The sequence below is a fragment of the Drosophila subpulchrella genome, chromosome 3R (genome assembly GCF_014743375.2).
Source record: "Drosophila subpulchrella strain 33 F10 #4 breed RU33 chromosome 3R, RU_Dsub_v1.1 Primary Assembly, whole genome shotgun sequence".
Taxonomy (NCBI): Eukaryota; Metazoa; Arthropoda; class Insecta; order Diptera; family Drosophilidae; genus Drosophila; species Drosophila subpulchrella.
The window spans coordinates 5027681-5053092 of record NC_050609.1 but is presented as its reverse complement, the minus strand read 5'-3'; the positions used below and the strand labels follow the sequence as shown (position 1 = coordinate 5053092).

Here is a 25412-nt window from a genome sequence, read left to right as displayed (position 1 = left end):
GGGTACAACTTCTTCTTCAATTTTGAAATAATTCCAGCATTCTTCGAGATAAACTTTTAAATACAGATAGCATTTAATAATGTAGTATCATATAATATTCTTCCTAAAAAATTAAAAAAAATAAAAATTTGTAATGAATCACCAACAAAATATATATATATTTACATACCTACATTACACTAGATTTGTGTAAAATGTAAGCATAACCAAAATCTAATCAGTTCCTTCATTTTTAAAAAATTAAAAAATATTTTCTACACAATCTAAATCCGAAATAAAAACTCCTTAAATAAGAACCAATTGATTTCTCCCAGTGCACACACACTCAGACAATGCTCAAGTGTAAAAATCAATTTAGTTCTTCCACCTGCACCCCTCCTTCGCCCCTTCCTCGGGCCTCACGTCCTTGGCAATTTGTGGCGAAAATGGAAAATTGCTGTTCAATTATTGGTTGCCATGTAAATTTGTTCTTGGGCCAGGTGACAAGAATTCTAATAACTTGCTTAGGACTGGCCTCTTGGCCAGCTCTCCTCGTTTCCCAAAGTGGCCACCCAGTTTCACCTCCTCGTTTGGCGGCTTCGGAGCTACTTACACTTATCTACCATTTAGGAAGAAATTTATTTTGGGGCCTTGGTCTTCTATTTTTTTATTCGTTGAAACCAATTAGTTGGCGACCACACACGCGACGGGGAAATTAGCATTTCTTTACAAATTCCCCAACGGTATTTAATGTAAAAGCTCGTAGATAACAAAACTCGCTCTCCCGCCCCGGTAAAGAAATACTATCTAAAGAAATATAAATAAAAATAACTTGAGGTAATTATCACAACATATCCAAACAAAACGAAGTTCCCTCATTGGGAAATTAGCATTTAAATTGTTGAGAGCTGCGACTTGATGCTGAGTTCACTTCGGTTGAGTTTTAAATTTCTGGGGGTTCGTGTGCATATCTAGTGTCTTTGCTGATAAGAAGCCGAAAATGGTGCACTTATTGACAACTTTAACGAGTTGTCGACAAAACAACAAACACGAATCGAAATCAAAGCGATTTCTTTGCTGCATATCTAAATTTTTGGGTCAAACTAAAGCTACTACCAGCATAAACAATCCGAGCTAAAACGACTAGGCCCTTTTCCTAGTTCAAATATGGGGGCGATCTTCATATAAATGTCAAATTGTTGACCACAAAATGACGCAAATTGATGGACATTTTAAAGAGCCAAAACAAAGGCATCGCAGACCACCTACTCACTCACAAATTTACGGACTTTGATTAACTGCCCTTCGATTGGGACAAATTTCAAATTAAACGCTTCACTGGCCACTGGGAAATAACGAAATAAATGCAACAAGTGGAAGCAAGAATTTATGATTCCATTGTCTTTGAGAATGATTTCTCTGAATACACACATATATATTTAACGGTTCAATTGAGTTGTGCCATGGGTAAGTACCATCTTCGACCTGAGCTGGCCCAACAACAGCCGTCGTCTTAGCTTGGCTGACAACATAAAAACTTTTATGCGCATTCCTTGACTTCAAGTTCAACTCCAACTCCTCCGATTCCAGCCTCAACAAGACAGAAAAAATAAAATAAAAACAAAAACAACCCAGTCAGAGTTAAGGTAAAATAAGAAAAGATCAAAACATGACAATAAAAATCAGGACTCTGAAACGGGTCGGACTTTTTCTGGTCGGTCGTGTGCCTGTTTTAACGCCAAAAGTGTGACATATAATTTCGAAAATGACACGCGGCAACAAAAGCAACAAGAACAGCGAAAAGCCATAACAACAATTCAACAACGAGAATGTCACCAAAGCGAGACACGCAAAAGGGTCCAAGATTTTCGGTCTTATGGATGAGGGGGTACACCTATACGGTATACCCGAGGAATGGGCTGCCCTCGGTGGAACCCAGTCTCTCAGTTCGAACTGATCATTTACTTTACGACTGCCGTGTGCCGATTTTTATTTTTTCCCGTCTTGTTCCTTTAATTTTATGCCCATTTTAGCCTCTCATTTACAAATTTTTGGCTTAGCACGAGCAAAAACAAAGAGGGAGATATAGAAAAATATTTAAAGATGAATTTATTAAGCGCATTCTTCGTTATACATTTTTTATCTTTTAAAATATCTGAAGAATATGGTATTTCTCAAACTTTATAGAAAATTCTTTTAAGTATATTGAAATTTAACCTTATTGAATTTACATTATATATCAAGTAATATAGACTTAGTTCCTCTGACTATATTTCCCCTATATTTCCAAATTCACAAACTCACATGCTCCATTGCTCACATAATAAAAGATTTTCATCTCTGACTTCCTTTCTTCTGAGCTCCAATCGCGTTCTGGCCAAAACTCTTATGTTTTCGATTACAACACCCAGATAAGAAGGGCTCACTGCCATCTCTCTGGATCCCAAAAAGAACCGAGCGGAAATAGAAAAAGGGTTTGGCCCAGGCCCAGATATCCAGTCATCTTGAGATGGGTGCTGCTGTTGCAACTGATGTTGATGTTGATGCTGATGTGGATGCTGATGTTAAAGCTGATGTCGTTCCTTCCGCTGATCCCCAAAAGGAGTGACGCCTTAGGGCAATAACTGGCAACTGGCAACATCCCGACACGTCACCAAAGCGGGTAACAAAATGGCTAAAATGCATTTGCAACGCTCCAATGCGTCTGTTTGTCTTTTGTTGTTGTGTCGTGTTGTTTGCCATTCTGACACAGTCTACCTTTTTGCCTTCCCAGCCAGGCTAAGTTCATTACTAGCGCAACGAAAGTTGGTAACTTGTGGGAGACATGGCACCAACTTAATGGCCAAGACTTGACACGCATTAAATGGTCTCAGCTTAGTCTTTTATTATTTTTATTATGACTGTTAGGGATTTTTTGGTTCTTATTCTAAACACAATCTAATTTTGTTTTTATGGATATCCCAAAACTCTTATCAAATCACGTTTACATTTAAAATCTAACTTATCATAGCTTTATCTCAGTTTACTGTTGTTGTAAAGATTTTCCACTGCTTAAATAAAATTATATCAATTTTGAAAGTTATGAAAATAGAAATACAAAGATCTAAATGATATTTCTTCATGGATCTCTGAAGACAAAAATCAAATCCCAACTTAAGATCGATGTTTAAAGATAATTTCGTTAAGAAATAAACATTAGTAAAATACCAAATGAAAATTAATTAAAAATGCGACTTTTTATGGCTGACAGACAGACTTCGGCCTTAAGCCCTCATGTGGAGCAGTCTAGTGCAGTGTCAACGTGGCCAAGATTATTTACATTTACACCTGGCCAGGCGTCGATATCGTCGGATGAGGAGGAGGGGTAGATACTGCTCCACACTTGGCACGCTAATGAGGCCTCAAGACCAAAGAAGTTTGACATTTTTGGCCTGGTCAAAAAAAGAAGAAGAGGGACCACCAGCCGTGTGCGATCATCTGTTGATTTCTTTTCTCGATGTTTTTTCCCTCGACCGGCGATGCTTATCAGCGATTTTGTTTGCCACAGCAGCATCATCTCAGAGATCTGATCAGTTTTCTGTACCGTTTCTTTGCCTCAATTAATGAAAATGAAAATCTCGGACTCGTCTCGACTCAACTTCACAATCTGATGCTTATCGCAAAAATGCCGAAAAATCGATTAATGCAAATGCCTCTCGATTCACGTCCGTGCGGCCAAATAACTTACAATTATGCTAAAGTGTTGAAAACGATTTGATTGTTTGATTATTTGATTGGTCTGTGATTGTGTGGGGAAGAGGGGTCACCACACCATTTTGGGACTGATAAGCCAAATATTAATTTCTTTACACTTGACATGGAAAACTGAATAAATTAGCTGCGGCCGGGAGAGATCTCATCAGTGCGGCTTGTTAACCGGAAATGAAGCATTAATCGACGAGCTCAAGTCAACTGTACTCGGCTCAGCTCAGTTCACAATTTGTCAGGCCGAGAGCATCGCATCTATGTGTTCACCATTCATTCATATGGATGCCCATCGATTGTCTCCGAGTTCTGAATGAAAATTGAAAATTTTTCGAAGAGAGGCAGGGGCAAAAGCCCTCGAAAAAATAAAAACCTTTGTCCGACTGGCTTGTTTATAAATAGAAGTAAATTAATAACATAAGTACCTAATCCAATCAATCAAACTGGTAAATCACACAGCCAGTCTATAGAAACCAAATGCCAAAAGCCCAGCCAAAGGTAACTCAAAAAACATCGGAATCGGAATCGGGGGAACACAACAACCATGACAACAACAACTGTGACTGACTGACTACAAGATAAAAACATCAACGGCAACAGCCACAACAATCACAACAGCAACAACAACGGCAGTCCGTCCGTAAAGTTTTAGCTGTAACAAAAAAAATCGGATATGCCCATCCCTAAAAAGGCAACAGAAACAAATATGAAAGGGAAAAGTCACATTTGTCAGAGTCTTGAATACCCTCAAAGGGTATTTCGTTTTATGGAGCTTTAATAAGTCGCTTACAAACTAAAACTAAAAAAAATGTATGTAAGTAAAGCTGAAATGCTTGATAGATTTGTGTTGTAAGCATTGTAAGATTAATCAAAGACTATAAAAGATAATTGGATAATATATGTATAAGGAAAACAATAGCTATATCTTAGTGATATATATTTATGAAACTGAACATGATGATTTTTTTTAATATACCAATAAGATCTGAATTGGAATTTTGTAATCACTCTAAGTTTAGAACTCATATTCATCTATTCTATTTATATTTTAATAATCCTATCGCAACAAGATTGTCTTAATATATAGGGCCATATTTTAAGATAATCAAAGTTATCCCAAGGCTTCCCAAAATGGTATGTCAAATAATAATATTATAAAGAGCCAAGGTATAAGAGTATTTATATACCCTTTTTTTCTTCCCTTTCTGTTTTCTCTTGGGCCGTGAGTTGCTTTCTATAGTATAAAGTATATGGAGGCATGTTGAGTTGATGTTGATGCTGTCGCCCGGCGACATTGCGGAACTGTAGCCGACATTCAGTCTTTGGGTCTTCGGTCGTGGGTCTCTCGTACTCCCCTCTTGAACCCGCCAATCTCCCAGTTACTGTCTGTCTCCCGAGGTCCGTTTGCTTTCGTTGGGTTCTTCAGTCCAGTTTTTTGCCTGATCTGAAGCTGCTGCTGTGGCTGCTGGCTCAGATTCCCAACCTCACCCACCCGCCGTCCGAGTCTGGCCAATCCTTTTTTTATATTTTACTTTTTTTTTACCATTTTTTTTAGCTTAGCTTGAGTTGGCTCTGGGGTCTCTCGCTGTGGCTCTTTTTATGAATATGAATGGCTTAGCACGCGCCTTTTAAGCCACCAGCTGAGATGACTTGTGGCTTTTCAATTTCTCGTTGTTGCGTTTTGCTCTTTTACTTGTCGATCCCTCTTGGCCTGGGCCCCTCTCGTATTGATCGTTTTATTTCCAACGTTGGGGTTTTTTCACATATCTGTATTTTTTTGTGAATTATTGAGTACTTGACGGTCTGTGGGTCTCCGTTTGTCTGTGGTTCTGAATCAGGTCTCTCCTCAGCTTAATGACGGAGCGCAATTTCTTTTTTTTTCCATACTTGAGATTCTTTTGTCTTAGAAATCTTCTAACGGATAAATGCACTAAATAAAGTTTAAGTAGCAAGAATTAATGATGACTTACTGGGTAGAGTATACACAAGTTCATTTCATGAACACCAGCCTCTTGCAATTGCCTTTGACAATAATGTTTTGAGATGTGCGCCGGAAATGAGTAATCAAGATTATGAGATATTAGCAAAAATAGATTTTCGATTTCGGTTTACGAGCATTGATTGATGAGGTGAGACAGCAGCCAGAAATCTTGGAACATGACGAGCGATCGAATATTTCCCCGTTGAATTGATGTTCGCTGGAAACTCAATAACTCCTTCTGTATAAGTCAGTCAAATAATTTTTGGAATGCAATTAAGTGGTAAATTATGAAGCATTTCGAGCAGGTGAAATGCTAGACACCATAAGCTCGAGATTTATGAAGCTTTGGTAGCTTTGGTAACTGCAACTTGTCACACACATGCCTTGCATTATTGGGTAGGAAAAATCGGGGAGTATCGCTTACCCATATCGGTTTTCCACAACAACAGAACCAGCAGTACCGAACTGGGCCGCAAAATGAACTTAATCAAGTAATGACCGGGTTGATGAGGAGCGGCCACATTTCTTATGCCGTTCGTTCCTCGACGGTAACATGAGTAATACAACAGATACAGATCAGTAGCTAGACAATAAAACCAAAGCCCAGACATGGCTTGGCCCATTGCCATTAAAACCGAGTCTCCGCCAAGCTCGACTCCCAGTCGAAGTCCAAGCCCTTCTAATTGGCGCGTCCAGTAAGAAAAAAAGAAGAGAAAAATGCCCGACTCCCAAAGTGGGGCATAAAACTCAACATTTTATGTAATGTGTTCATTAGAGTCGATAGCCATTCTCATCTTCCTCGACTGAATAATTGATCCAATAACACAGCGTGCCGTTGATTTTTTACAATCCAGCGATAAAGTTTACTATCGCTGATCGATATTATCGCCAAATAGTTATTAATTGAGGCGTCTGCTCTAGAATTTCCTTGAGGTTTTCCCTTGTCTTTTGCCTTTTTTTATTGCCCATGCGAATTACCTTAATTCCTTAATTTGCATATTAAAAATCGGAATTTTTATAGATCTACACCAAAACGTTTTTCTGGTATTTTGTCCATCGGCGGAGATCCCCAGACCAAAAAAAAAACAGAGAGAAATTAACGATCTATTCGTATTGGAACCCTTTGAACAAGGTCTATAAAAAATGTTGGAACCATCAAAATGGTAAATGCTACACAATGGAGTTTTGGAAAGGTATTCCGACCATTTCACGAGGTCTTTATTTTTAGTGTTGGGGTATCGAGAGGATATACTAAAACTCGAAATTTAACTTCTTTGGATATTGAAGTTTTAAATAGTCAACATCTAAAATAGTCAACATCTCTTATAGAAATGTATAAAAACCTACATTAATAAAATATATAAAATATTCTCAATAGGATTTTTTTTAAATACTAAAAACATTCCCAAGTGTATACCACCTAATAATATTATTCCAGGGTAGCATGAATATCTTATTGTCAAACATAAAATTCCATTCCTCCCGCATTTCTTATCCAAACTAGTATAGAAATTGATGTCAGTTTGATTGCGGTTTTAGGTGTAAATGGCAATTAGCGTGATGAGAGTGGACCAACCTGGAAAACCAGGAGGGAGGTGGAGGGAAGCTTACATGGCTGTCGTCTAGGGCAACATTGTCACTAGACTTTAGGCCTGTCTTCCTGGCCTGACAGTTCGACATAAATGCCACACGCACGATCCCAGCCAATCCCAATTGCCCGCTGTGGTAAGATCAGGTCCGGTTTTTGGTCCTGTCCTCTTCCAGTACTCTTAGCCATAAAATCACAGAGCGATGCGCTTACAGTTGCTATCATTATTATTATTATTACTATTATTGAATGTTGTTCGATGCTGGCGCATGGCATAAAATAACCAAGTCAACGACTGATCATTAAGCCGCAAACAAAATGTTTGTCCGTTCGCATTTTCCAATTGAATTCCCTCTCATAATCTGGGATAACATTCCGTAAGCCGCTCTTAAGATCCAACCGCATAAATACGTGTTTTATATAACGCAAATTGCGCGCATAAATCAAAACCAACAAGTGGCGGGAGTATAAAGACATTTAGAAGGAGTACGAGAGGAAGTTGTGCCAACAAAGTTCCGAACCCAATGGCCGGAGATTCAACGTGATTGATAAAACGTGTACTTCTGCAGCAGCGAGTTTAAGATACTTTGGTTTACAGGTTACTTTAAAGACAAAGTGCAGGTTGACTGACCAGAAAGGAACTTTCAAAAAGGTCAAAGTACCGAGAGTCCTGGCAGTGAATATTTCACAAATGCAAATAAATCTTGAAGGTGTTTTTACTACTTGGGGGCATCAAATGTATACGATTTTTTAAAAAATATGAATTACAGGAAAATATATTTATTAAATGAAAAAAGTTAGTAATAAAACAATACAACTTAAAAATTTAAAATTGTTCATTTCTATATTATATATACTAAATACTAAATAATAATCAATAATACTAAGTACCTTTCAAAACAAATGATTGATAAATATTTAAACATTCTAACTAGACCCTTTTTAAAACTTACATTCTTAAATTTGAAATAAAATCTACTTCAAATACATTTTATGGATGAGTAACAATCAGATGAAATCTTGCACACCCAAAAAGAAGTATCTTTTCGGTATACAATGAAGCAAACTAAGATGAGGCAACTTTTTGCTCCGATATTAAGCAGAACGATAAGTGCCATTTAACGGAGTTCAGGCCACCAATTGAATTCCCCGGACATCAAAGACCTCCCAGAGCTTTCTGCCGACTGCCGAGGAACCCTCTCATATTAACCGACACATCGGCCGACAGTAGCTCAATCTCCAGGCCGAGATGAATGCAGGTGGTAGCCCTGGGGGCCGTCAAATTACCTTCCTTGGCAGAGAGAGAGCGATCCAGCGATGGCCCAGCTAATAAAGCCGTAAAATTAAACGCCAACAGGCCTGGAAAATGGCAAGTCGTCGGGCCAAGAGGCAGTGATAATCGCCCAGAGATGTTTGGAATTGTTTATTCGCGTGCACATAATTGCAGCTCACCTGGTTAGTTGGGTATCGGATTGGCTGCGCATTGTAATCAGTTGGCCAGGCCTTAATAACGAGCTTCCCGTGTTGAGCGATTTGGTTGCGGGGCGTTGAGGGCGTCAATTGGCCAAACTAATGAGCCGCTAATGAGAAAGCATCGCAGCGGGTCCCGTCGATCAAATGGAGATACATTTACCCACCTGAACCTCTGTAAATCCGCTCACAGATCTTAGATATGAGGAAATCTAGTTCGCGGGGCGTTTACATATGAACAAAAATAATTAAAATATTTACCCAAAATGCCAGATGCTAAGGCACCACAAACCTAACCAAATTTCCGAGACATTTAAACGGGTTGCGGGCCAAAACCAAATGTAAACGCCCCAAATGCGGGCAGGCACAAATTGTATCTCTGTATCCATGTGTATCTTGCAGTTGTATCTGGCTTTTAGGCCCACCCGACAAGGCCATAAACGTTATTTTTTTCCTCCGCTCCAGACGGCCCAAAGCCAGTAAATGAACAGAGAAATAAAATGTTAAGCACTTGTTGATTGGGTTAGGGAGAGTCTTCGGATAGAAACGTCTTGACTGGATCCGCTGATTGAAAAATGTGGAAAATGGACAAGTTTTAATTTCCAAATGATCAATTTATTAATATTGAAAATGCGCCTAATGAACACATTAAATTATTTATTTATTATAAGTGCCAAACTCAATTGAAAATTGTATTTAAATTTTATGATACCGAGAAATTTGTTAGAAACAAATTGTTATACATTGATTTTACATTTAATTAAGTTTCTTTTTATTGAAGTTTTTTTATGGTAAAAATAGAGGCAACTTATTTAAAAAGTATATTTTTATTATATTAGTTAAGTGCAACTGACTTCAAACTTTTTCATTGGTTAGTTATAAATTAATTATAATAAGTATAAAACTAGTCAGAGTATAGAACTACATCAGAATACAATAGTAATATTGGTTATTAATAATTATCCTAATTAATCTGAGAATATTTTTTAAAAATTTAAATATATTCGTAACGGACAATTTGGTAGCCTGACTGTTTCTGCCTTTCGCAAATCTAATCACGTACACATCTGGGGTGGAGTTTGCTTTGCCACCCAACGGCAAACTATTTCTTATTCGCCTCTTCGAATGTGTCCGAACTGTCAGAAATAGCGAGAATTGCAACGGTTGTCGACAACAGCAATAAACGGCAATGGAAACACAGAAACATTTATTTAATTAACTTGCATCAAAAGTTGTTGAAGTATATTAATAAAACATTTCAATTTTCATATTTTTCAGCAGCCCAACGCATGCTGCACACACACAATTTTAACTAGTCAGTCGTTTTCCCATTCGCTTCCATTGTGAAACTTGTTTTTATAGCAAGTCTAGAGTCTATCGCTTAATTGATGCCACAGCAAAATGTTTTGAAAACAAAAGCCGAGATATGAGCAGGCAAGTGTCATAAATAAGATCCGAAACAACTCGTCGGCTCATTAGTGGAGAGTTTTGGAAAACATACGGATCGGAATCGGAGGAGAGCTTCAAGAAGCGCCGCCAGAGAGGAGATTGGAAAAGTCCAACTGGATCGCTTCGAGTGTCCCCGTCGATCAGGTCGGGCCCCATGCCTGGGTCCATAAAACAAAATCAGTTTGAAATGAAAACATATCCATGCCTCGTTAGCATCCGATCCCAGCAGGGTGGTAGCAATGCCACAAGTGTTAGATGGAAAGCGGTGCATGAGGAGATTTTCACCAAATTGTTGCGGGAAAATGTATCAGATAAATGGAAGTAAATTGTGGGATGGAAAACAGTTCGATTTAATCCAAAAATTATTCTTGGTCACGATAAAAATTATATATGATATGATCAGAAAATTCTAGTTCTGAATACAAATTATAATAGATAAAATATGAAAATATAATGGCCTTTACGTTTTGTATGTTAACCGAAAATATAGTTTGTTCTTTAGAATTTTAAATTTCACAGCAGGCAAAGACTTTTCCTTATCTACACACAACATTTGCAAAATTTTTCAAATTAAACATAATTTTCTCCACTTTAAGACAACAAAATGCCTCCACTTACCAAGGAGGATAAAAGTAGGAAGTTCATGGTGGGAAGCAGCGACTCAGAGACGGAAAATGAGGATCTAGCACTCGTACACTTGGTTCTCAGGAAGCTGAGTATCAAGGATCAAAGTCTGCTCCATCGTCATTTTAAAAAAGTGCCCGAAGCATTCAATATCCTTTGGGGGGATCAACACCAACGTTTGGATTTGGGTAAAATGCAGTGGAAGCTGCACGGATCTAACCTCCATTTATTTCTGCAGGACATGTGTACGGAATTCCGGAGCATCCATTTTCGCAGTGAACAGCTGCAGGAGGAGCTTAACATTCTGGAGCAGGCGGGTATTGAACGACTGGTCCATGTGGAGGCCTGTGAGATTTCCTGGGGTTCTTCGTTGATCAAAAATATTAATTTTCCACAATGGCCATTTCACGCCTTGCCAAAACTTTTAAGCAACCTGATTCATCTTGAGATACATGCTCCAGTGCAAGCCTGCTTTATAGAACAATTTCGAAAATTGGAATCCTTAAAGGTCCATCAAGATATTTCCAACTCCGCTTTGGAGGCTATTTTGCGCAGTGAGGCGCCTTTGATGCAATTGCATTTATTGGGGGATTTTAACTACCAACTTTTGGGAATCTTAAAGTGTAAACACCTTAAAAACCTATTGGTAAATCTCCAGACCTTTTTATCCAGTCCAAGTGAGATCCTTCGATTGCCGAAACTGTTGGTCTTAGGGCTCACTAAGCTCACAGAAAATGGGGATTCTTTAAAGGCATTATCCAATGTGATTAAGAAAAAAGGGAGTCAGCTTAAAAGTTTTCAACTAAACTGCAGTTTCATGGATCATGGAAAGTACCTATCGCAATTGGAATTAAATCGCTGTCTTAGTTTAAATGAGCTGGTGTTGGTGGATTTCAAATTTGAAGATCAGAATATGACCAAACTGTGTCTTCCCGTAACCCAAAGCTATGCCATGTTTGGCAATTGCCCAGACCTCATGGATGACCAACTTTTGGACTTTATCAAGGCCAGTGCCAAACTAAAGGAACTTGTACTAATTGAGTGTCCCAAACTAACGGAAGCTCTACTGTATGATGTTGTTAAAGTTCGCAACAGCGGTGAAAAACATGAGCCCTTGTTAATCAGAGTTAAGGATTGCCATGACATTTGGGATTCCTATCAGAAGAACGTAAGAATTAGTTGTTATTTATTAATGGTTTTGAATGGAACTTGCCTTTCAGTTTTCTAGCTATTGGGACCGTAAACGATCTTTAGTCAAGTTGGATTGCATGACAGAAGAGAGCAAGCCTATTGATGATGTCCAGTTTATCTTTCACGACCCACCTGAAGGTCCCAGTATAATCCAAGTGATAGTTTGACATGATTTATAAAGTTTTTGAAAAGATTTCATTATAAATTAAAGCGTAGATAAAAAGTAAACAAAGTCTATACAAAATACATCGAACTATATTTATTGAAATCATCCTAACATTTTTAGAAGGTTTTTAGAGAGATAAAAATGTATTTTTCTATAGTTAAAGGGTATTACAAACCAAATTTAATATAATGTGTGTTTACAAATATATTTATTTATTTAGCCAGCTTTAAATAAAAGTCTTTTTAAATATATGCCCCATTACCTTAGCAATAAGAACTTCTTAATGATATATGGGATTACAAAGATAGGATCGGCCATCCATATATTGCACACATAAGGGAGCTTAGCCTGGCTTTTAGCTGTAATTAATCTTGGGTCTATCAGGTGGCATCAAACCAGTCTGTATGGACTTCTCCTCTTGCTAATTGGCCGCCTGCCATGTGGCGATTTGTCATAGTCACCGACTCCACCACGCATGCGCCACGCATGTGGCAACCGCCTGCCTACCGCCCACCGCCCCTGCCCCACCACGCCCCCTGCCCGCCCGCCTTCGATTGGCAAAAGCCACACGCAACAGCTACACGATTTTCAACAACAAAATTTGTCATATGTGACGATGGCTTGGTTTATTCGCTTCTCGGTGTTTTTTTGTTGCATTTTTTCCGCATTTTGTGCGTTTTGGAGCTTTGGGCTCTGAGCATTTTGTCATTTGGTGGCGACCACCGTTGCGGAATGCAGAAAACAAATTTGTGAACATGACGCAGTTTACAGCTCCAGTGTCCACAACTCTGCGACTGTCGCGGTGGCCACCCATTGTTATAATTATTGGGCGCCCGTGTGCAAGTGACAATTTAGCTCTGGTTCTCCGGCTTTCTGGTTGAGCATTTGTGGAGCAAACAGTAAACAAGCGACATGTGCTGAAAGTCGTCCGGGGACAGCTGTTTTGGTCGTACTTTGAAAGGAGTTGTGCCCGAAGAGCAGCCATAAATTCCTGGAAATTGGATTTTAGGCATTTTCCAATTTGATTTAAACCAGAAATGGATTTAAAAGGAAATTGCAAACCATTTTTTAGGTGTTGTGGAATTATGAATTGGATTTTCTAATAAAACTTAGACATACATTTTTAACAATATGAAGGGATTCATTTAAAAGGTAAGTAAAACATTTCAAATCTGCTATAGGTTTAAAGTCAGTATTCCTGGGATGTATAGAAAAAACAATGGTAAAATTATAAATATTTTTAAATTACTTTTTATTTGTCCTGTTGTCTTTAAATTGTGTAATAATGTCCTTTTACTTCTTTCACATTTTTATATTATTTAAAGAACATTTTGTAAAATGTCCAATGACAAGAACTTTATCATTTGTTAAGTCAAATTAAACGGCCGACCTTATCTCTACCCCATATTCGATTTCACCTCTACGACTCGCTTAGACATCACGAATGGAAATACCTTAATAACTTTTGCGACCTCTGTCTGCCCTCAGCCCTCGTTCCTTGAGTCAGTCATACTCTGAGCCAGTTTCGGAGTGGGGAGCCCGACTTGGCCAGATCCCTGAGCTCGGGCTCTAATTCGTTTTCACACTTTTCATCCATCGGACAGGTCGAAATGGCTGGCGGCGCATTGGCAGCGCCTAATTTCATACGCCAGTCTTAGATCGCGTCCCCTTCTGCGACACAGAAAGAAAAATGGTTAGTAAAATAACGATATCAGGTTTTTATTATATAAGCAAAATTTATTTTAATCTGATTTTTTTAAATACTAAGATTTTGTAATTTTGAAGTTGTTGTTTCTGAAAATTATTTTTGAGGTGAGATCAGATGTTTTTTTTTTAATTCAACGCGGGCCTTTTGGTTTAATGATGTAATTTTGTTTCCTTTCAATAACATCTAATAAAAATAAGTGCTTTAAAAAAAAAAAATTTGGTAAGGTTACAAATTTTTACAGTATTTTATTTCAGTATAACACCCATCGGATATTATCCATCAAAATATACTTAGTAAAATAATATCATTATTATATGTTGATGGATTTTTTTCAGTGCATATGACACCCGATTCCAGCCGGCTAATATTTATATTTGCCCTGCATTTCTCACTCTGCCGATTGCAAGCGATTTGATAAGCAAATGGAAATGCAGTTCGCTGGAGAAAGAGAATAGAGCTGCCGATCGGAGGAGGATGGGGAGTACGAGAAGGAGGCCAGTCCGAGTCAGACGATGGCGGCGAAAGGTGCAAATAAATAATTTGCAGTAGCCAGGCGGCGACCCACTGTTGGCCTACCAACCGCAAAAACCCCACTCCGATCCACTGAAAGCGACGGCCAGACAAATATTTTATTGCAAATTTGCTGATATTGGACGACAGGCGGCCACTGGAGCAGTTTGTAATGCTGCTGCGGCTCTTGTCCGACTGTTTTGCATATTAAATTTATTTTATTGAATATAGGCAAAGATTTAGTTAGATATGCGAGGATAGATTGTGAAGTTTTCGGAATTGTTTACATGGTAAAATTTTAACAAGTATTACTATTTCTCATTATTCTTATATATCTTTAAGATACTTTTTGCTACGAGTCGATATATTAATATATATCCATATTACCTATAATATAAAAAGACCCATATTTAAAATACATTTTGTTTCTGCTAAAATATTTCGTTTCTTTAATATTTATAAGGTTTTACTAAGATCATAATATTAAAAGTTAAAAAAGACCCCTAAATTGTAAAGACCATTAAAATAAGTACAACAAAATGTTTTTTTTTTAAATCAAGGAAAGGTTTGTAGTAACATTGTTTAAAAATGATTATGAAACCGACGCCCAAGTATTTTTGGAATTTTAAAATGGTTTTCTTAATAAAATTTTATCATTATTCTTTATTTTTAAAATATCCTTCATGAAGAGTGTTCCAAAACCGAGCGCTAAATATTTATAAGGATTCTAATAGGGTTTCTCTAATATAATAATCTGTAGTTTTCTCCCAAAAATATCCAGTAGTGTGTAAGTTTTCCGAACCACCCTCTTGCTGGCCAGCACATGCGCTTTTCCAGCTCATTGTGCTACTCTTTCCTAGGGAAACCGTAGCCCCCGCCGGCGGGGTGGCGCATAATTGCCATCGGATTCGGACGCCATGGATGGGGAAGGCCCAGCGGGCGATGAATTATTAATTGCCGTTGATTTGCATTGAGATTTGAACGGTCCGGGATCATTACCGGGCCCGGCAATCTTGGGCACCGCCGACCGCCGACCGCCGACCACAGACCGCATATAGTGTAAACATAATAATCAACGGGCATTATATGCCGATATATGGGCGATCAGTAGAATGCGCTTTTGCAAAATGGCCGGCGGTCAGCGCGGCCCCCAATTGACACCTGAGCGGCCGAGTTGCCTATTATTGCTACTATTATTATTATTGTTGCTGCTGCTGCCGCAGCTGTAATTGTTATTTATGCACTTGCATTTAGCCGCTTGTAATGGCATGTGGACCGCCGCCATGCCCCCTGGGATGGGCGTTACGCCAGCAATTTGCAGTGCGGCGAACGCTTACGTAACAGTTCGAATCGCCTAATTGTGGGGCGATTGTAGGGGCACAATGATGCTCAAAATTAAATTGTATTGGGTCATTATCTGCCTGAAGTAGAAAAGGATATCGTATGATCTTAATATGTTTTTTATTTGAAATTATATTTCTTATATTTTTATTTTTATTGAAAATATATTTCTTATATTTATATTAAATTAAAAAAATAGAAAAGAATATCGTATGATCTTGAAATGTTGTCTTATTTGAAAGTATATTTCTTATATTTATATTAAATAAAAATAAAGAGACAAAAATAAACATTGTAAAACATCTTGGACCCATTGTTATTTAAAATCTAGTTTGCAGGATTCAATGTTCAATTCAATTTAAAAAGATCCAAATATCCCTATTTATTTATATGCTTATATATTTTGAGCGTAAAGCTCATATATTTTAAAAATAAAAGCTTAAATAACCGAAATAAAATATTTTTTTCAAAAGCCATAACAAAAACTGAGCCTAAGTGCTTTTCAATATATTTTGAAATTGCTAATATGATAATTCAAAGCAGCCAAATCCATCTTACAAAGTAGTCAAAATTCAAGCTAACTACAAGGAGGTAAAAAATTGGATGTGTAGATAAATCTCCCAGTTTTTTATTTGGGCAGGGCACACGCGCTTAAGATCAACTTGAAAAAGTCGCGGATCCCTGGAATCCAAGAAATAAACAGAAAACTAAGAAAAAAATAACGAGCTGCCCTCTTTTGTTGTTGCACTTAAAGTCGCTAAAAACGCGGTGTGTTCGCTTGTCAAAATTGCAGCGGCTTCCAGGTTTTTTTAAATGTTAAGAAGCCACAAAGAGATGACGCAGTCGAAATGGTTAAATGAATTAACCCTTTTACTTTGCACAAACACACACACATATGCATGCAGCAGGTAACACAGTGGCAGCAACAACAATAGCAGCCACTGATTTTTCTTACTTTTCAGTTCGTTCTTGTAGTTTTTGGTCAACACAGAAATTAGCCTACACCTCAAAAAAAATATTTTACGTATTAACACTACACTTTTCTTCAAAATAATTTTTAATCTTGCTGTTGATAAGTATTTTTATACGATTTTTTTGAATCTTATTCAAACATACCCATTTTAAAGATTTATTAACATATTGGTTCGAAAACTATGTCAAACTTGTATATTGAAAAGAAATTTTGAGAACGTGAAATGTTTTACAAATTTAAATAATACGTTTTGAAAACAAAAATAAAACATAAAATCTAAGCTGTTCCCAAAATTAAAGATCTTTAATTCCTTAATAATTTGAATTTAGTGTATATTTTGCGAAAGATTTTGAGAAGTACCAAACGTGTCATTGACGTAGTAAGCAAAAGTTGATAAAATTAAGTATTTCTGAAGTCGTGGTTGAGGTGTGCTAACATTTTGGCTTTGCCCTGGCGGCTCGTGGGTACACACATTTATTTAAATGCTTACCTTACCGCTTGGACTACCTCTCGGCACTTGAGATGGAGGTGAAGCTGAAGCTGAAGCTGAAGCACGGTGGAGAATTGCGCGTAAATTCGTTGCGGTCTCCGCGTCATCAACGTAATCGCCGTCAACAGCAGTCAACAGCATCAAACTGGCAGGCAAATGTTGCTACTGTTTCCAGACGCAGTCCGTCCGGCCAACAGAAGCCACAGAAGCCCCAACAGCCAAAGTGAAGTGGTTTTTTTATGATGAGATGAGATGAGCCGAGCCCAAAGAGCAGCACTTTCCAACCGAGAGGACGGGCCCACAACAAAAGCGTGTCTGTCGAGTTCGGTAATGGGATGTATCTATACCTCCGTAAAGAGTACATAATAGGGAACCTTTTCATACAAAATAAACACAAAGCAATATTTGCAAAAACAAAAAGATTGGAATGGGACTTACTTGTTTTTAAGAAAAAGTCTTTAATATTTCCAATTTAATCTGAAACTACATTTTAGATGTTTTACAATGTGAACAAGGAAGAACGCTATAGTAGAGTACCTCGACTATCAGATACCCGTTACTCAGCTAAAGGGACCAAAGGGAAATGGAGATATGCAAGCAGCAAAGCGAGATTGAAATGCGCCATCTACCGGCGGTAGACAGATTTAAGCGTTATGGGCGTGGAAAATTTTTTTTTGGATCAATCGATAGGTATTGACAAGACCAATACATTTCAGTTAAAACTTTTTATCTAGCATAAAAATTGTGGGCGCCACAGGCTTGGGCGGTTTGTGGGCGTTAGAGTGGGCGTCGCGCATTTGCGTGACAAGCTTGCGCTGCGTACAAGGATACGGAATCTAAATCTGAGATCCCAATTCTCTATCTTTTATAGTTTCCGAAATATCTGCGTTCATATTTACGATTTTTCGAAGTTTGTGGGCGTTAAAGTGGGCGTGGCAAACTTTTTTTGAATTAATCGATAGGTATTGATGAGAACAATACATATCAGATAAAATTGTTATTCTAGCATCAAAACTGCAGGAGCCACAGTTTTCGGCGGTTTGTGGGCGTTAGAGTGGGCGTGGCACTCTGCTGAAACAACCTTGCGCTGCGTAAGAAGCTCAGAAATCTGAGATCTCAGCGTTCATCCGGACAGACGGACATGGCTAGATCGACTCGGCTAGTGATCCTGATCAAGAATATATATACTTTATGGGGTCGGAACGCTTCCTTCTGCCTGTTACATACTTTCCGACGAATCTAGTATACCCTTTGACTCTACGAGTAACGGGTATAATTATTTATCAAAAAGTCAATAAGTTTGACAAGTTTGACATCGCGTCGCGATTCCGATCCGGAAGAAGAGTAGAGGCCATTAAATATATTGACCATCTCCCATATTATGTATATTTCTTTTTTCATCAAAATTAAAATTTGACATTTTTTTTACATCTTCCAGATAATAGTATATTTTAATGTAGTTCACATAATTTATAATCCTGTCTCAAACTGATAAATGGCTTTACTTGTCCGAGGGAGAGGGTCTCGTTTGATAAGCCATCCGCATCAGCAGCGAACTTGAAATAGCAAAGCAAGATCATTGAATATTTGGCATCGGAAGAGAGAAGCTCGACTTGTGCGACGCCAAATTAAATAAAATCGCAACCAAAAATAGCTCTTATCAGGTACCAAAAAATATAGAAATAGATCCGAGACAAGGCAGACGTAAACCTTCGACTTTTTCCAATTGTCAAGTTATGGAGCTTAAGTCACAGGTCTGGATGAAGTGCGGTCTTCTCTTCACCCTGGTCATGATGGCGATCTTTGTAGAGTCTACACACACAGATGGCGAGGATGCACTTACGCCGAAAGAAATATTTAATATTGAGCGACGATTGCGAAAGGAAATAGAGCAGATAGATGAGTATGAAAAAACGGGAAATGTCAAGGTGAGTCGAATCTAGTTAAAACCAATTGAGAATTACTAAAAAATCAACGGATCTTAGTACATAAGACTTCCGGCGTCTGCCGTGGATCCAAACAGTTATTTAGGGATATTAAGTCGAACGTATTATAGAAACTACGTAGAGCTTAAACTGAACAGGCTATTATCGGATTTCATCACATTGTTGGAATATACACGCAAGCCTACGTATGCGGTATTGATAAAAATATTTGCAGAGGAACAGATTTTAAGACAATACTCAGAAAAAAGTTTCAATTTCGATTTCCATAACACTTTTTACTATAGTATAAACTATCATAGTTTTGTAGCAGAGCTGGCAAATGGCAATCAGGTAACATCAATTAATAAGTTCCTCGGATTTTTTATCGAACATATTATTTTCTTTTAAGCTAAACCCCAATATTACATGCAGGGCTCGCCATTCGCCCCAGCAATTCCTTTACTCGTTCTATATGAATAGCGTGCTATACGCAGCAAAGGAATACGCCTTAATTCAGTGGTCCAATCTAAACCTACATAAGACGGCAGGCGGTTCTTATGCCTTTTATGAAAAAGTAGCTAGGGAAGAATACGGGAAGAGGTTGGATCGTGCGCAGACTGTGATAAAGGATCTTATAGTCACCGCGGATCGCAAAGTTTGGCGCTGCGATCCGGAGGAACACAAGCTGGGGGAAACCTACGAGAGGGTCACCCGCTTCCTGCAAGGATATATAACTAATGAGGTGGATTTAAGCAAGGACGAGACTTGCATGAACGAATGTACCGACTACAAGTTCACTAGAGATGAGGGTTACACCGAAAGTCCTTTCTCTCCCACGCACTCCAGATGCTCTGGTAACGTCCATGATTGCCGCTATGTAGAGTCCGATATGAGGGTGTGTGAGGCGGATGATAGCTCCGATAGGCGGTACGAGTTCATCCAGTACGAGAGCGGACTCGTGTACGGCCAAAAGGGCATTTGCAGCAATAGCTTTCACAATGTAGAAAGCTGGCATCGCTGGATTTTCTGGAGATGCAGCTACTGCCTGTGTTTGTGCGATGATACTAGCGATCAGTCAGATCGCTTCTTTAGCCTAAGACCTGTGCTATCCGATGTGCAGAGGAACAGGTGAGCTTCAAAGAATATATACATTTTATGGGGTATACAACTTATATAACCTACTTTTATCTAACAGAGTCGTGACGGGCCTGCAATTTGTGAAGCGCAATCGAATTTTCCACCTGCAGATACAGGAGGGTGTGCTCTTGCCACATGGAATCATCAACCATACCGAATGGAAGCCCGTAGACGAGTTCAAAGTCTCCGGAAAGGGTGTGTGGAAGGACATAGACTATCACGAGCTGAGCTATAAAAGTCGTTCCATTGACCTGGATGAGGTGAAAGTGGAAAACAATTCTGTGGTTACCGGGCTGCGTTTCCAAGTGGTGGGAACCCATCTTAACTTACAGGCCCGGTTCAGCGAGATCGATTTTGAGAGCGGCCAGCTAAGAGAGGAAAGCTTCTGGAAGTTAGGGGGTGGCGATCAACCAAGGTTATTTTTCTAAAATCTTTAAATTACTTGATTTGTATCCCTAATCTCAAATTTCACATTTTTTAAGGCAAAAATTGCACCTGGAGAATCCCAACGTGCCCACGCGATCCAACTCTACAGTTCCACTTTCAAGCGATAACCAGTACATTGATTTTACCAATACCGGATTTAAAGATGATGCTGCCCAGACGACAGTGCCCTTCATCGATATCCAGGAAGTAACCTCGGACACACCGGTACCGCTCTCGGGAATCGGTATATATTACAAGGGTCTTCATGGCTATGGTGGCTTCCTGGCTCCCAAGCTCATCACCTATGACTACTCGCCCTACATCCAAGTGCCCACATGGGCTCCCTCTACGGTGCCTGACGAAAAGCCATCATCATCGGAAAATACATCGTCAGATATCAAGATATCATCAGAAGAAGAGACATCATCAGATAAAAATATATTATCAGATGAAAAGACACCCTCAGATGAAGAGCCACAAAACTATGATGATTACTATAACGAATAAAAACAAACGAAGTTTCTTCAACAAAACAGAAAAAAAGTTTCGCAGTGTAAAATAAATTTTCAAAATAAGGAATCACACAGAAAATTTTGATAAAAACACTTTTTTGTACGAACTAATAACATTATAGCTGAAAATTATTTAATTAAAAATGTAAAAGTGCTTAAAAACATTAAATCAAATGAATTTCAGTTATGTCTCTAAATTTTAAAATATATACATTTCTTGAGAGTATTTTTCGATTCGTTCTATAAGTCGTTATTGCTTTTCTTTTTTGAGGCTTTCGTCAGCTCGAAACCGTTGGCCAAATTAAGTATTTATGGTTGGCTAAAAGAAACATTGACTCTGCCTGTAATTTGCGTTGCTTGACCCCAACCATAAACAAGGAAGAACGCTATAGTCGAGTACCTCGACTATCAGATACCCGTTACTCAGCTAAAGGGACCAAAGGGAAATGGAGATATGCAAGCAGCAAAGCGAGATTGAAATTCGCCTATGGAATCTAAATCTGTGAATTCAATTCTCTATCTTTAATAGTTTCCGAGATGTCCACGTTCATATTTACGATTTTTTTAAGTTTGTGGGCGGTTTGTGGGCGTTAAAGTGTCCGTGGCAAACTTTTTGGGTGATTCGATAGGTATTGACGAGAGCAATACATTTCAGATAAAATTTTTATTCTAGCATCAAAAATGTAGGACCCACAGATTTGGGCGGTTTGTGGGCGTTAGAGTGGGCGTGGCACTCTGCTGAAACAAACTTGCGCTGCGTAAGAATCTTAGGAATCTGCACGCCAAATCTCAATAGCCTAGCTCGTATAGTTTCCGAGATCTCAGCGTTAATCCGGACAGACGGACATGGCTAGATCGACTCGGCTAGTGATCCTGATCAAGAATATATATACTTTATGGGGTCGAAAACGCTTCCTTCTGCCTGTTACATAGTATACCCTTTTACTCTACGAGTAACGGGTTTAAAAATCAGATACTATCTTAAGCTTCTCAAAACGGCAAGGGTCGTAATACAGTTATATATTTTAAAATTACTTTTTACTCAAACAAAGAGACTAATTTCAGAAATTTCTTTACATTTTATCGTAACTGTATCCGATCTGAATGCTTTATACATCTGAGAATTTTGTCAAATATTCCAAGCCACTTTTGTCAATTGTCGGCGAAGTGACTGCGAAAATGAGGGTCTACTTGTATCAGATGCGCCCAGTGCTTTTCCTTTTCTACATTGTGGAGACCTCGGCCAACATGATGCTGATCCACTTTTATCTAAAAACATTCGTGTTCGTCAACTTGGCCATGATGGGTTGGACCGACTTTGTTACCCAGTACTTGTATATGCTTTGCTTTTACATTTTCACGGTGCTGACGACCTTTGCCAGCATAAATCTGTGCACCGGCAACCATTGTTCGATCGTCGAGGAAGTAGTGCGACCACTGCTCGGTTTCGTTACCTATACGATCTGCTCTCTGATGGCCCTCGGCGATGCCCAGTCGGACATCTATGTTCTGTACTCCGATAAGAAACCGGATGATTTACTAAAGCCGGAAAAGCCAATGCATCCGTATTTCGATAATATAAGGCTCCAGGCGACGATCTCTTTGGTGACCAGTGTGATTTTCCTGCTGCACTGTCTCATCGCTTTGGATGTCCTGCTGTCCAACGAGGACTCGGATGATGAACGTTCGTCGGATAACTCTCAACCCTCCGATCCCTCCGACGATATTGTCGACGAGCTGGACTACGTCCCGGTGCGTCTCTACGTCCTGGGAGGAGTGGTGCAACGCTGGCTGGAACAGTACCAGTGGTTCCAGGACTTTACCCGCTCTGGAGTCTCAAGAGTCTGAGTTCTTTTTGAAATGAAAATTTCTTCAGACTTAGCAATAAAACAGTCAATAATGTATAATAGATGTATTAAGAATAGTAAGGACTGTCATATGTTTATAGTTAATATTTAAATTCGGTTAGTACATTGCATTTTTAAAAATGCAGTATGCAAGTATTGTGTGTACTCAGTACACACTATCATTTTAAACATTTAATAATGTTAATTTGATATTGAGAAATGTTATGAATAAAAGACATCAAAAATTCGAAAACTAATGTAGATTTTCTTAGCTTAAGTGCCAAGCCAAATCTTTAATCGGAACACGTCACATTAAATCCTATTAATACCAGATATTGGCTCACTGAAACGTAATGCCTGTTATTATGTCTCTTGGTAATTATGCAGCGTTTAGTTTCCGCTATATGCAATGTAATGGACCCTCCCCATCGCTATTCTTATGACGTCAGCGGGAAGCAACAGTTACGCGCTGCATCATACAAAGCTCATTGTCGTCAATGTGTCAGCGATAAGCAGCTGGGGTCTTATACATATATCTGTATCTGTATCTATCCGGGGATAGTGCGCATGTCCAAAGTCGGGTAAGGAATCGATAAATTATGGGGCCGAGCGGCAGTCAAGAGCAAGGTAAAGCATTACCCTGGTACTGTTGGGTGTGGTGCTTTCATTCATGAAAAAGTGCTGTATATATATAGTCCGTGTCCATGGCCCTCACCCTGTGGGACTTACTCAAGGCTATTTTTAACGCAGGCCAAAGGCTGCCGGCCGGATGTCGAGGCTTTTGGAAGAAGTTTTCCTTTCTGTTCCCACAAACTATGCAATGCAATTCGAAGTCAGTCTGCCAGTCTGCATTGTTTACTTTCATTATTTTAAGGTAGATTTACTTAAAGTTGTTAAATAACTAAAAAAAAAAAAAGAAAATAAGAAACAGGTTTTAAGATAGAGATATTTAAATAGTGTAATATAATAATGTCATGGAGACTTTGTAATACCCGATTATGCAATTTATGTGGCCTACTTTTCGGGGTTTCCTATCCAAACACATTCGTTTGTGATTTTCTTGTTGCAGCGAGCTGTATTTTTCACAATTGTTAATTTAATAATAATACAATTTAAAACATAAATTTGATAGAAAAGTCTACAAAAGATGCTTTGAAGTATTTTTAGAATTAGGAAGTATTTTTTATTTTCTTAAAAATAAACACACATAACACATTCTGCCAATAAATTAACCACAAAGAATAGCTCTACAAAGGCTGGAATACAAAGGATAAATCTAACCGAAATTCCATTCCCTAAGGAGCCGACTTTAAGCACAGGGTCAAGAAATCAAGAATAAATCTTCACAAATTTCATTTAACAAGGAGGAAAAACGTCTTTTCTCCCACGCTGAAAGGGAATGTGAAAAATACATGAATGCGAAAGGGAAAATCGATAGGGACGCCATTCCAAAGGAGCTTTGTGTCCTTGAAATAGAAAAGGGAAAGAGCCATTCATGAAATTAGTCGAAGTTTTCATGAATGAAAAAGACAAGCGAGGAGCTAGGAGAATGTTCTTTGGGATTTGGTGAGTTTGCGCAGGATAAATCGGATATTTTTGAAGGGGTTTGTTTCTGGTTCGGCTTTCGAAAGGTTCCCCTTTTCAGGGCACTGACGCAACCACATTGCGCTGTTCCAAGGTCAGCGTAAAATTTCATTCATAAAACTGATACGCCCCATGGCGTATATATATGTATATGTATACATCCATGGCGCGTGTAAGTTCCCGGGGGTGGTTATGGATTGGGTGGTTGGGATCTGGAGCCACGGATCCACTGCGGATATGGGCTAAGCGAGCACTCCGTTTTCAGCTTGTTGATTTTTCTACGCGTGCAAACACAAACAAAGCGTGAAACCTTTTCATTCATAAAAGCAACTCAGGGGGGCTCCAAACTTTTGACTTTCTAATCCCGCAACCCCCCAGTAAAATGCTTGGAGCCCAAAAACAATTTTTGGAGCGAGTCCAAAAAACAATCTCGCGCTAAGCTGAAAGCAATTTTTTGCCCCTAAGAGTTTGTGGAAAACTTAGTCATTTGATTTTCGTTGAGATGGGGGGCTAAATGTGGATGACTGTCATCTGGCTGACTGCGAAATGGTAAAGGTTATAGAATAAATGATGCGTGTGGTTATAATATACAAATAATATAAAAAAAAATTATAACGAAAATAAGATTCCAAAAATGTTAGATACAATCATTTGTAAATATTATATATTTACACTTATTTTAAAACAAAATACATAATTAAATATATATACATATATATGTATATCAAAATAGTTTTATAAATTTAGGTAATGCTTAATTAATACGA

General features: G+C 38.5%; 3 protein-coding genes across 3 annotated transcripts; all 3 read left to right on the top strand.

Annotated features, from left to right (window-relative positions):
- Positions 1 to 10741: 10741 nt before the first annotated feature.
- On the top strand, positions 10742 to 12240 carry LOC119559851. The gene is made up of 2 exons (XM_037872960.1): positions 10742 to 12003; positions 12056 to 12240. The coding sequence occupies exons 1-2, from the start codon at positions 10816 to 10818 to the stop codon at positions 12191 to 12193; spliced, it is 1326 nt and encodes a 441-aa protein (XP_037728888.1). The 5' UTR covers positions 10742 to 10815; the 3' UTR covers positions 12194 to 12240.
- A 7227-nt stretch (positions 12241 to 19467) lies between these two features.
- On the top strand, positions 19468 to 21363 carry LOC119556745. The gene is made up of 4 exons (XM_037869163.1): positions 19468 to 19490; positions 19549 to 20267; positions 20335 to 20691; positions 20759 to 21363. Exons 2-4 carry the CDS (start codon positions 19612 to 19614, stop codon positions 21207 to 21209), a joined length of 1464 nt encoding a protein of 487 aa, XP_037725091.1. The 5' UTR covers positions 19468 to 19490; positions 19549 to 19611; the 3' UTR covers positions 21210 to 21363.
- Positions 21364 to 22393: 1030 nt separating this feature from the next.
- On the top strand, positions 22394 to 23062 carry LOC119563315. Its single transcript, XM_037876650.1, has one exon. The coding sequence runs from the start codon at positions 22394 to 22396 to the stop codon at positions 23060 to 23062; it is 669 nt and encodes a 222-aa protein (XP_037732578.1).
- The last annotated feature ends 2350 nt before the right edge of the window (positions 23063 to 25412 follow it).